The following is a 12,758-nucleotide window of genomic DNA, read 5'->3' as shown; positions in this document are numbered from 1 at the left end:
TCGCTCTGGTTTAGGGAGGCAATGTAAGAATTCCTCATAACCACCTTAAGGTAAGAAAAACATTTTAGCAGTCAACACAGATTTGAACTCAGCTATAAAGGACTAATCAGTTAGTTAACGAAAAAAAAATTAAGTGTGGGTATACAATACATAACCTCCTCACCATGTTCTTCAAAGAACGAAAACTGATTTTACGGTCTCTTTTCCCCAGGATATTGACAAATTTCAATCTCGTTAAAGCCCCTTCAATTTATTTGCTGTAACTGTTGTAGAATGTGAATAAATTAATCTTTGAGCACATCAGTACTCCGGCTGCATTGGACAAACAAGCCTCCACGATTAACACTTTAGGGAAAATATTAGTGAGGATGTGGCTGACTAACAGAAAAAGGAATAACAGAAACTTTTCTTGATTATGGGGATGGAAATGTGAGGAAATGTTATTCATATAAAAATTGATGAATTGCTTTTTAAAAAATGACATATTTTGCCCGCTTATTGTTTAGAAAAAACAGGAGGACACCAAATAAAGTCAGGTTCAAAAAACTCACTTCATTCTTGCCAAAGGCAGTTTATCAAGAAGGAAAGAAATGACGATTTCTACCGAGTTGCCATCCGTTAACTGGTCAAACATCTTCAATACAACTCATTCTTCAGAACCTATCCAGGAACTGATCCGTCTGAGCATCGCCATCAGAATTACATTTTGCATTATATTTTCGATTATTTCAACTGGCGTTGTACTGGGGAACGTTACTGCTGCTTCACTTTTTCTCAGAAAACGGAAATTACATACTCGAGCTGTTTATTTTCTCATGAGTCTCGCCTTTTCTGACATCATAGTGGGTAGTGTTGGAATACCTTCGTTCATCTACATCCTCGCAAATTCAGTGGAGTTTCCTAATTTCGTGTACACTCTATGGAATGCTATTGATGTTTTTGGCGCAACAGCATCTATTTGGTATTTAATGATGATAAGTATAGAAAGGTTTTATGCTGTTGGCTGGCCATTTCTTCATCGTGTATCCTCCAAAAGGCCATATTTCTGTCTTATTGTCCTCGTTTGGAGCATATCAGTAGCACTGAGTTGTATAACTGTGACGGAGGCCTCTAGATGGCCCCATTATACACTGTTTGTTTCCATGGTATCTTTTGTGTTGCCTTTAACAGTAATCCTTTTTGTCTACTTGGCTATGTTTTTCATTGCTTTAAAAAGTGTTAGACTGAATACCCGTCAGACTCAGAGCGCCGAGAAAGACACTCGTCTCGCCAAAGCGATATTATTAATCATTGGTTGTTTCATAGTCGCTTGGGCTCCATTCTTTGGCCTGAATTTTGCATACTGGGCGTGCCATTCATGTGTTGATATTGAATACGAGCTTATTCTTGTGTTCAAGGTACTTCAATACAGTAGTTCGCTTGCAAATCCTATCATATACACCTTGAGGATCCCTGGTTGTTACCAAGCATTCGTGGAGCTGTGTGGTCATTGGTTGAGGTGTCAAAAAACTAATTATTTAGAAAATCCGGAGTATCCTTTAGCTTCAAATGAAGACATAGCTTTAGTTAGATTCCGACACATCGACAACCCGCCCTTTCATTGCTTTTCTTTGCTTGTCAACTCAGCAGATCCCTTGATGAAATCATCGACGTCAGGGAGCAAAGGAAAAACGTCAAGACCTTTTCGCAAGTCTAAAAACTTGACTTTTACATCTATGGTGTAGTCAACGACATTGGGGTGCAGTAGCTCAAAAGCAGTATCATTGTAACATTTCCGGTTAAAAGGAACACTTTTGAATTTAAATGTTTCTACAAACAATATTCTCTCTGCAAAACAATAACGGACAATATCAGTGCCAAGCTACTACAAGAGGGCAAGTTGCACCAATATTATTTTCCTCGCATGGTATCGCCTGCTATTCTCATTATCGAAAAGAGAATCAATGGTCTAAATTGGAAACCGTACATTCCTAAAATTGGATGGTTTTGCTGTTTTCAATTAGTAATTCTTTGATATTCCTTAGCTTCAAAGAATTTTCTTTTATTTCCTGAAAAGGTTTTAAACGATTTTTTAGTTGTTAAGATGTAGTCAGGTAAATCTTTTCAAAGATTTAAAAAAAGACTGTTACAGAGGGTAACAGCCGGTTTCGCTACTTGTCGAGTAAGCTACGTTCGGGTTCGCTACATGTTCGGGTTCGCTACATGTTCGGGTTCGCTACATGTTCGGGTTCGCTACATGTTCGGGTTCGCTACATGTTCGGGTTCGCTACATGTTCGGGTTCGCTACATGTTCGGGTTCGCTACATGTTCGGGTTCGCTACATGTTCGGGTTCGCTACATGTTCGGGTTCGCTACATGTTCGGGTTCGCTACATGTTCGGGTTCGCTACATGTTCGGGTTCGCTACATGTTCGGGTTCGCTACATGTTCGGGTTCGCTACATGTTCGGGTTCGCTACATGTTCGGGTTCGCTACATGTTCGGGTTCGCTACATGTTCGGGTTCGCTACATGTTCGGGTTCGCTACATGTTCGGGTTCGCTACATGTTCGGGTTCGCTACATGTTCGCTACTGACAAGCCGAATTCGCTACTTACTTCATCCTACCATTCCATCATTCTACTACCACGATCTTTTAGAAACGACATCTTGAGGGAACAACATCTTGTTTTAAAGAAATCTACCTTACTCAAGCTGAAAAGGGCGCCATGTTTTAGCATATTATCTTAGTTATCATCGAGCCCGCGCATCGCTCACAATGGCGTCGCTATAGGAACTAAGACACCAGGTGCTTTCTCTGTCATTTAATGGCATACCTGGAAAAACGACTGTTAATGGCTAGTATCAATTACAGATATGGCTCGTGGTTTATGGTCAAAAGATAAATTAAAACTGTGAATTAACAGAGGCAGCGAATTCGGCATGTTAGTAGCGAACATGTAGCGAACTCGACGGGTGGCGACCTTATCTTTTTATATGTTAAGGAGGTTCTCAAATGTAGGAACATATTTTTCTGAGACTATGCAACATTAAAACTCTTGATATGCTGATTGGAAGTCAGTAATAAATAATCGGGGGGTCACCTGACTCGTTATTTAGTTACAGGTACATAAAACTAAAATTAAAGTTGGTTATAAAAGACTGTATTGTTGATATGGTATCCTTAAAGGTAAGCAAATGATCAATACAGGTCGAAAAACAACTGACTCAATATCATCTCATAGCCATGCAATGAATATTGCTGCATATCTTCTGCATATGCTTTGTTCTCGTATTGGTTGTTGAGAAAACGTCGACGTCGTGACGGTTAAAAAAGGAATAAAACAAACATATATCGAATAAAGATTTAAAAACTGTCTCTGCAACAAACAAAGAAGTCTCGAGTGTGCTCTGTTCTGTTGTCCAGCACTTAGGAAGCTGCAGGACGTAGTCGAGTGTTTTCCCTACTTCTTGAGTCACCCAAGAGCTTGAGTTCACCTGAAATTGCAATTGAAATCCTATGCTGAAAAAATGGGCAAAAAACAAAGTACTTATTTCTGACCCTCAGTATGACTGAGAACATGACAAAGCAGGCCGCAGTCAAAAATATAAGTATGGTGAGTATGTAGCGATAACAGGCGCGAATCGCGTCAATGCGAGTTAGAAATCAATTCGGAAATTTTTAAAAATCATTTTGAAGAAATTTTTGGCCCCTTGACTAAGAGAATGCATTGATCCTAGACTTAGTAGAGACTCGACTAAGAGGAAAAGTACGCCACTGCGAACTAAAATCAACAGGGATACTTACGGCTCCTAAACGACCAGTTGTAGCGCGCGTGTAATTTATTTATAATATCCCCGTATGGACGGAAATAACTTTCTGACATTTCCTTTCTCTCTCTAATTTCTTTGCTCGTTGATTAAACGCTTGGCTTTAGTTTGTGATGAGTTGGCTTTATCACGAAACATTCGGCATTTTTATACCATAAATTAACCTGGTAAATATTCTAGACGTCATGCGCAGAGATGTTTAGATTTGTACATATACAGAATGCCTTATGGAACCAGGCTGATATCACATTAATGCGTAGCGACTGTGACAAAACGATACTTTTTGTCGTACTCCATGTTTGTATTTGGGAGATTTAGCAGAATATTATAGTTCTTCTCGCACTTTGCCTTTCAGGTGGACAACTTGAGAATTGTTGTTCAACCATGCGAGCAAAAACTGGCCCACGCCTTAAAGTAGCGCAAAGTGGTTTCGTTAACTTGAAATCCCAATTTTCTTGGTGGATTGACAATAGAAAATTGTTTTTAATGTTCCCTTTCAAATATGCCTGAGGTAAATCCAGCAAATTGTCGCGAACTTTTAATCGGTTTAAAAGACGTATGTATACGTAGGGTTCAGAGTCATCTTAAATCATCTATATAGGATGGGTCTGATTTGTTTATTATTATTCAGGGTTCACGGAGCCCGTTTTTGTGTTAAAGGCACAAAACTCATCGAAAAAGGTTGTTTTAAGAAGGCTCAGTGTTTTTAAGGTAGCCTTGATTGTTATAAAAATTGATCTCATGATCTCATGTTGAGAAATAATTTGGCACTCCAATCCAATTTTAAGGATAAGAATGAATAAGGATGGCAACTACGATCCATTAAAAAAACTGCTGGTCAAATATAACGAAGCCATTTAAGAATTGTGTTGAAAATACATATATGAAGCGTTTAATGCTGAAGTGAAAGGCGGTGAATATATTTATAGATCCCCGATCGCTCTTATGTTTTGCTCGCGCAGGTTTCTCCTTACCACGCTTTTTTTATCAGTTCTAATTTGGGGTTCAGCCACTGAATTTGTTAAACGAAAGCAAAGCTAAACCTAATGACGATGTTACACGATAAAATAATTCCTTTTACTGTGGAACATAACAAGAAGCTTTCGTCAATAACTAATATTGATGTCTTTTTAAGGAAAGATATTTAGGTGGCTCTCACAAAGCTCGATTTCCTCAAGAGAGGGTTCACCAATTGGAGCAGTGTCATTTGATGAGTTTTGCTTTGATGAATCTATGTTTGAGCTATTTGCTTTATTATCTCCAAGCCGTCTGTCTGCCAAGTACCTATGAATAGTTTTATTTCGAATCGAACCAGGTATCATGGAATACATTATTGCTCTAAAAGTTTCTCCAACGTTGCGCACCTTTTTGGTAACTTCGCGGCAAGGACAAAGTAAGGCTGAAAAGGCTTTACGAAAATGAGGAAATTTGTGAGCATACAGAACTGGATTAACAACCGAGTTTCCATACTGGAGAAACTTGACGGCGCAGATTGCTTGCCATGATGGCTGCACCTCCGGTCTGATGTAAGTCACCAAGGAGAGTGTGAAGAAAGGAAGCCAACCAATCATAAATAATGCGATCATCATTATCACTGTCTTAGCAACGCGGACCTCTTTTCGAATACTCCTTCTAAGCTTGTAAAAGTTTTGTATTCTGTTTTTTCGAATAAAAGTTACTAAAAAAGCTTGTGAGACACAGATGATAACTAGTGGAATGAAGAAACAGACAACTATGACCGTAACATTGTATGCCTTCGGTGCTGATGCCATTCCCGGTTTAGAACATACTGCAACTGGGATTGTAACCGACCAAATCAAGGCTAAAATAAGCAAATAACGTCTGCCGGTGTAAATACGATGGCTTAAAGGCCAGACAATAGCACAAAATCTATCCCAGCTTAAGGCAACCAGGTGCAATATTGAACCAATACCTCCTAGGATGTCGAATATTACCCAGATATCGTGCAAATATGTAAACCATGTCTCTTTTTTATAAGTTATAAACAGAACAATAATCCACCATGGAATGGAGATCAATCCAACGAAAGTGTCAGTTGCTGCCAATGAAACAATGAAGTAGTTGGTGTGAGATCGTAGAATAGTCTTCTTTGCAAATGATACGATCACAAGAATATTACCAAACAGGATAACAACAGCAACGGCAGAGTACGCAACGGCCCATGGAATGAGAAGCTGATGACTCATCTTCAAGTAACCGTCAGTTTTACCATCATCAGTTAATGAGAGGTTTGCGGTGTTGTTTGACAGGCAACCTGAAACAAAAGTCATTGTAAGTGAGAAGCAAGCAGTTCTTCGATTTAAGTTAACTCAATAATTCTTGCCTTTCAACAGACTACCGGCCGTGCCCAAACTTCATGATCACAAATGTAGATAAGAATATAACAATCCAAGATCGCACGATTTGGTCAGTCTCCAAAGAATTCTGCGAGTCAGGTAACCATCCCTTATTATCCTTTGTACAGAATAAGTGAACTCGCGATCGATCAGATGATATTCCTCAACATTTTCCTCAACAGTTGTTTAAGATAATGGACCAAATCAGAGTGGAGATTGTATCATTCTTACTCCGAAACTATGTATTGTGTATTTAACTGTTTTGAAATCCTTCCCCTTAATCATCTTTAAAGTTACTTCTATGTGCATTATGCAAGATGTACTTTGTGTTTCATTTCCACAGTTTCTGTTACGAATACTTTTTGTCTCGTTTTTTATTCTTTAAATCTTATCAAAGGAGCTAAACTCGAGAAAGAAACACTTCAGTAGCAGAACCGGTGTTGATGGATTTTTTCGTGTCTTGCATGAGCAGGATGTTGGTACATCTAACTGATCAGAACGATAATTGCCTCAACCAGCGACCATGTAACAAGTGTACGTCATTTCAGCTTCGACTTTCTGCATAAACATTTTCATTTCGCTTTAACGAATGTGCAGTGAATTCCTGATAAAAGGTGCACCCACCTAAACACTTAGCTGACAATCGCAAATACTCAAGCAGGCCTTTGTACTTCAGGTCAAAGAAAATTTGTCTGCCATCTTGATTAGTCCTATTTGTCATTCTGCTACTTCCGGTGATTTATACCTACTCGACTGGCCAGTCATCCTAAGTCTGTGCGAACGATACAGAGATTTCAAAAAGTGATAATTTCAAACAGTCACCCTTTCTTATCACCGCCTGTAAATCATTTCTAAAGTGAAATGAAGAGAAAAAGTTTATCGTTATTTTTCAAAGGTTTATCAGAAATCAATCTATGACTGATATCTTGGGAAAAATCATCCAGTAAATTGAGGGGCCTGCGAGGCTACATACAATCCGCAGTAGCAGAGTTCCTTAAATATTCGAGAAAAAACTTATTTAATTTTCCTATGTCTCCAGTTGGTATAAGACGTTTTTATTAGATTGATTATTTCGAGACGTTCTTCGGCTAGTATTTGCGAGCACCAATTCCTCTAAGGAAGTGCGCTAACAATATATGATAACTGGTTTCAGTTTAAATGGATTTTCAATTACCTTATATAAATAGATTGAACTTGAAAAGTTCAGTTCATTCAAATCAAAGCTAAGAACTGCAACTGAACGCCTGAAAATCAACTATGGCTCTGATGGTTCGACTAAATAAGACAATAGCTAATTTGCATGAGGTCTCTTGAGGTGCAACAAAAGTTCTGACGATCAATGATCCGGTATTCAAGAAATTGAGAAAAGTAGCTGATTGAGCTTTGAAAATAAAAAAAATCAAGATACAACCGGCTCTTTGTAAAAATGTATCCTGTATATTGTAACTGAAAAACCCCTTAGTTGGTGTAAAAAATAGATGATAGAGTTCCTAGAACAATTATCTTCTAAGTTATCACTATTGACATCTCGCTAGCTAGCTTCTCCCTTATGTATCTACTAGTGCCCGACTGCTCGATTAAAAACGATTCCATTGGACATCCAGTTAAACGATCGGATGTGTTAACTTTGGAGCGCGCGGTTTGGTTTTTGTCGTAATTATTATTCAGCTGACATTTTACTTCCAGATGGGTGTGCTGAAAGGATTATGTGAGATAAACCGTCAACCTTTCATCCCGGTGATCCGCCTTTTCCTTATGATAATCGGAACAATTATGTCATGAAGTCTAATAAGACACGTCTCCCATGAAAAAATGCCGCGATCGAAGAGCTTCCTGAGCCTACCGATTCAGGCTCATAAGAAAATAGATCTGCAAATAACATAAAAAAAATTCTCCTGGCTTTGACCATTGGTTTTCCCCGTGACAGATAAAAGGAAATAATTCACATATTTATCATCGAATGATTCACTTAGTTCCTTAAACTGAAATAAAACAGCATATCCTTTATCCGGCAAGTTTGTCAAGACGAACATAAACATTAGGCCCACAATTGTGTATGCATGGCTCTTATAGCAGATTATGACGAGGAATTAAGACACGTTGGCGACAAAAACCCATTGTAAAATAGATCTCTACCTAACACTTTTTAAAGCTGTTAAAATGGTTCGACAACCTCTTCTTGAATTTATAACAACCATAGATTTTTACAAAGACAATATGCGAGAAATGGCGTTTGCTTCGAACTTTTTTCTTAACCGTAAGAGACAGCATTGTTCTATCTTCTCTGAGGCGAAGATAATTTTTCCTGTTAAGTGTAACGTAAAAAGTTGATCAAAATGTTTTTTGAATTTCGCATGGTTTCAAATTTCCCTCTAACAGTTTGTGTATCCTCCTTTCAACAATTAACTTGAAAAAAGTTGTTTTCCTTTTCTAAAAAAGGCTTAAAACACAAGTATTATGCATTATATCTAGGCTTCAGTAACAATTACTGGCGCCGCTTAAGAAAAACACTATATTTACCAATGGATTTTCCGCAAGATTCCATTACGAGGACTCTTCAACCCTTTCCTCTTCGTGCAAATCTCAGTTCCCAAGGATATGTTTATCTCATAACATGACCAGTGTGGTTTGGTGCCGCTCACTTAGGATGTAGCTGTCAACTGAAACCTTCACAACATCGCAAATATGAAAGGTTTTCATATTAGTGTCTAATCAAGTCACTGGTGAGATCTCATTGTATTGGTCCGCACTTCAGCAAGCTTATGTTATGAGCTCGTTTATTTACACAGGTGAAACTAAAAATGAATATGCCGTCACTATCAGCCAGTAAGTCCTGAAACAAACCGATAAAACCTCATGCTCAAGAAATAACTCGGTAAGCAAAAACGGAACTCTTAATCATCATCTCTGAATCATGAAATAATTTTCCAAAAAAGAATTTTCGACAGTCGAAATAAAAGAAAAATAGAATGGATTGACTGACCCACTTAACGTTAAAAGGTGCTTGAGTAAACAAAAATTGTTTTGGTTCGCATTATATCCAACATACGGAGAACATAAGTACAAGAAAACAATAAAACAGTCCTCTTAATGTTCTCCATACTGTAATTTACATTTGAAAATTTAGCTCCCGTCTCACTTGAGACTTTCAAAGCTGAAATTTCACGTGTCGCAAGACTTCTTACGAAATAAACTCACTGTTACATCAAGAGATCTTGATAGGCAAATAGGAGAAGTTGAGGGGCTCACCATGTTTTCACGTCAAAAGGATCTATAAGTGGACTATTAGTCTTTTTGTTCAATCAATTGTTGCGCAAAATGATACATAAACAGGAACCAGATCCAATACAATTTATTTACGAAATAAATAAATAAAATAGGAATAGTGATGTCGAAAACTTTCCGTAAACACCTCGGTATGTTACTGTAAATTATTGCCAAAAGTTACGAAGAGTAAAGCTTATGCATATTCTATAACACCACATACATGTGGGTGTAGTGTCGAAAAACACTTATTCATGAGTGGATGTTTTTTAATACGCTGCGATAAAATTTGGGGTTATTATGGAAAAGAAAGGGATACAAATTATCCAGAGTTAAATGTTTATGCAAACGAAAGGGAAAAAAAAGCCGAAAACTAGCCACAATTGAGACAACGGAGATGGGATCGTTCACCTGGAAAAGCACGGACAAATAGAAATATTTATATTAAAACTCCTTGATCATTACCTTGATCATTACCATGGCTACCAGTACCGAGCGGAATGTTCTGCCAAAGTTATTAGTTGAACCTGTATGAGCGGCACCGTATTAGGCGGTCACCCTGTATTAAGTGGTCAAAAGTTCTGAATTTGTTTCCCCAAATTTCTGAATTTGTTTCCTCTATTAAGCGGTCACCTCCATCAAGCAGTCGTGATCACGTTTTACTGAGTGCCAACGGCTTGTTTTTGTTGTCCTCTATCTGTATTGTACAGTCACTGAAAGTAGGAGAATTTAAATAAAACTAAGAACAATCTTTCAAGTAATTTCAATTTATTTTTCTCACCCAAATTCAAAGTAAGTAGTTTTTCCGAGCGAGATTCTGTTCATTAAGAGGTCATTTATGGCACTATGTGGCGTTGTTTATAATTTTTTTTTCTAAAATATCTCTACTCTGAGGAACCTGAATTAAGCTACTCCCCGCGGGTGCCCTCTTAATACGGCTCAACTGTATAAAGGAATATCAAGAATGCGTCTCTTGCGTGTTTTTCGGTGTTCCAATGACTTGTGGGCAGGCTTTTAGCTGCATCAATCCTTTCTGTTACAGTGAAATCCCGAAAATGGAGTAAAAAAAGGAATACTCGCTCATGAACAGGGCTATCTTCCTTAACATCTGTCACTTTCTTCATTTACCAGATTAGAAACCGGGGTTTGATACTCTGCCTGTGCAATGATAGCTAATGTAACTCGTAACAGGTATTTCCATAGTTAGTAGAGGAGACTGGTTATGAAAGTCGGCGAGCTTCAAAGACCGATGTCTTTGTTTTGATTTTTGCCTTGTCACGTGATCGCGACAGTGCACATTTATCAAACGATCATGGCGTCCGTCGAGTAGTTTCTTGTTAGTTGTGCGATATGTGTTAGGTTTCTCCGTAATTTTCATCAGTATATGTTTGTCATTTTGCAAGAAATATAAAAGTTATTACTCTACTAACTATGGTATTTCATTTTAATTTTGGGAGAATCTAAGTAACCAATATCCACAAACAAATGCAGAGGTGATGAAGCAGACCCCCAAAAACTCAGTAAAATCTGGTTACCACGAGCCATGCAAAAGTATTTTTTAGACAACCAAATGAGACAAATGAAGCTGTCATTTTTCTCAACACACATTGCGGAACTTTCAATTTTCCATTAGTTCACATTAAACATATCCAGTGCCTAGACCTCAAAAAAAGAAATTTATTTTTGTTGTGACAATTATTCCGCAGAAAAATAGATTGTTCCCACTAAAACTTGATAAAACATTTATGATTTCGGTTTGTTTTCATATAACATTCACACAACATTACCCATTTTCCACTTTACAAACAAATAACAGTGTTAAAAACTCTACCTTAAAAATAGGCTGTCATAGGTAGAGTCTGTGGTTCAACCGACCCACGAGACACAGTCCACCCGAGGACTGTGGTATGTAAAGCTTCATTTGCAAGTAAATGGCCAAAAAACCTCTCTTAATCCACTCCTCCAGGCGTGCATGCACATCAAGATCAATTAGTGAATACAAAACTCTTCAGTGCAGCCTTTTTTAAGTTCTTTTCTTCTCTGGAATGATTCAAATAGCTGCTGATAAAGAGAAACTTTGCAGCTGACTTCAGTTCGCTAAAAATAGCCGAAAATACTCTGTAAATCTGCCAGCCATGCAACAGAACACTACAATGAGATAATAAAGAAGGCTCATGTTACTTTTTCGTTTTTAGGCACACCATCTATCACGGAATAGAGAGCGATCATCGTGACCAATTAGCTTGCAGTCTTTGTGAGGAACGCTAATAGATTTACACTAACTTTTGTGTGAATTTTGAAAAAGAACCTTCAATATTTTCTCCCCAAAAAAGATCGTACAACCGATGTTGTAAATAAGGACACTGTCAGCTTACAGATCTGATTAGTCATTTCAGTTGGTGTTGGAAGATTCAGCCAGTAATCGGAGTGGACCAGTAACATAGAATAGTTCAAGAAGTATTAAGCTCACCTTGCGCATGTATGTTTGAAATTAAATGAAAAACGCGCATCTATTTAAACCAACAAAGCGCAACTTCATGTAAATCTTTGCATAATACGCTGACAGCTGTAAATATTTAATTTGCAATGGAACAGACGTATCGAAACTGGAATATTTGAGGAAACACCTCAAAGAAATTGTCGTCAAATAAAACTATGTTGAAAGTTCCAGTTTAAAAGTAATACTTTCATACGACCGATAACCAACCGACGGATTCTTTAAAAGCTCCATCTCCATGATAAAAACGGCAGGCCCTAATACACTTGAGTAACGCATGTAATGTAAAAAGTACTGGGCTCTTTATTCACGAAAAATTAAAAATGACTTTACCTTTGAATTCTATCAAAACTACTAAATTGTGATTGAGGTATAATTCAGCTCTCCGGAGTAACATTCAGTCGTCTTTCATTCCTAAAATTCGAGTTATTGAAAGGTTCAGAAAACTGTAACCAGTAACTAATAACGATTAGACATAGCCTTTATGTGATAGTCTCTTACACTGGACAACACTGTAACAGTCCTAGAGAATCCACTGACGCTTATTTGGCTCTTTTGAATGATTTCACATTTCTGAAATGTGTCAGTGTGAGGCCGTACATGCATCTTTCGCCCGAATGAATCGATAATTAAATGCTAGAGATTTGAAGGTCATCATCGACTAATCCAATTAACATCTTACATCAACTATGCAAACAAACAACTTACTTCACAGCTCTAAAACTTGTATGTCAATTGTACTTTCCAGTCATTTTCACCTCTTAAAACACCACATTGAGGATGATTATTCAATTCTTCATCTTCGCAGAAAAAACAGCCGGTGTATCGCGACT

General features: G+C 37.8%; 2 protein-coding genes across 2 annotated transcripts; one reads left to right on the top strand and one right to left on the bottom strand.

Moving 5' to 3' along the window:
* Positions 1 to 590: 590 nt before the first annotated feature.
* On the top strand, positions 591 to 1,724 carry LOC131792969 (alpha-1A adrenergic receptor-like). The gene has a single exon (XM_059110392.1). The coding sequence runs from the start codon at positions 591 to 593 to the stop codon at positions 1,722 to 1,724; it is 1,134 nt and encodes a 377-aa protein (XP_058966375.1).
* Positions 1,725 to 4,937: 3,213 nt separating this feature from the next.
* On the bottom strand, positions 4,938 to 8,709 carry LOC131792987 (adenosine receptor A2b-like). The gene is made up of 2 exons (XM_059110407.2): positions 8,685 to 8,709; positions 4,938 to 6,082 (listed from the first exon to the last, which is right to left on the bottom strand). The coding sequence occupies exons 1-2, from the start codon at positions 8,707 to 8,709 to the stop codon at positions 4,938 to 4,940; spliced, it is 1,170 nt and encodes a 389-aa protein (XP_058966390.1).
* Between the last annotated feature and the right edge of the window lie 4,049 nt (positions 8,710 to 12,758).

Source organism: Pocillopora verrucosa, chromosome 7, assembly GCF_036669915.1.
Source record: "Pocillopora verrucosa isolate sample1 chromosome 7, ASM3666991v2, whole genome shotgun sequence".
NCBI lineage: Eukaryota > Metazoa > Cnidaria > Anthozoa > Scleractinia > Pocilloporidae > Pocillopora > Pocillopora verrucosa.
This window is presented reverse-complemented; position numbering and strand designations above follow the sequence as displayed.

What these genes read in the sequence shown, in the direction of transcription:
- LOC131792987 (XM_059110407.2), bottom strand. Translation starts at nt 8,709, where the DNA reads ATGGAATCTTGCGGAAAATCCATTG. An exon ending in ATCTTGCGGAAAATCCATTG is followed by an intron (nt 6,083 to 8,684) that starts GTAAATATAGTG and finishes CTTTTGTTTCAG; the next exon opens with GTTGCCTGTCAAACAACACC.
- LOC131792969 (XM_059110392.1), top strand. Translation starts at nt 591, where the DNA reads ATGACGATTTCTACCGAGTTGCCATCCGTTAACTGGTCAAACATCTTC.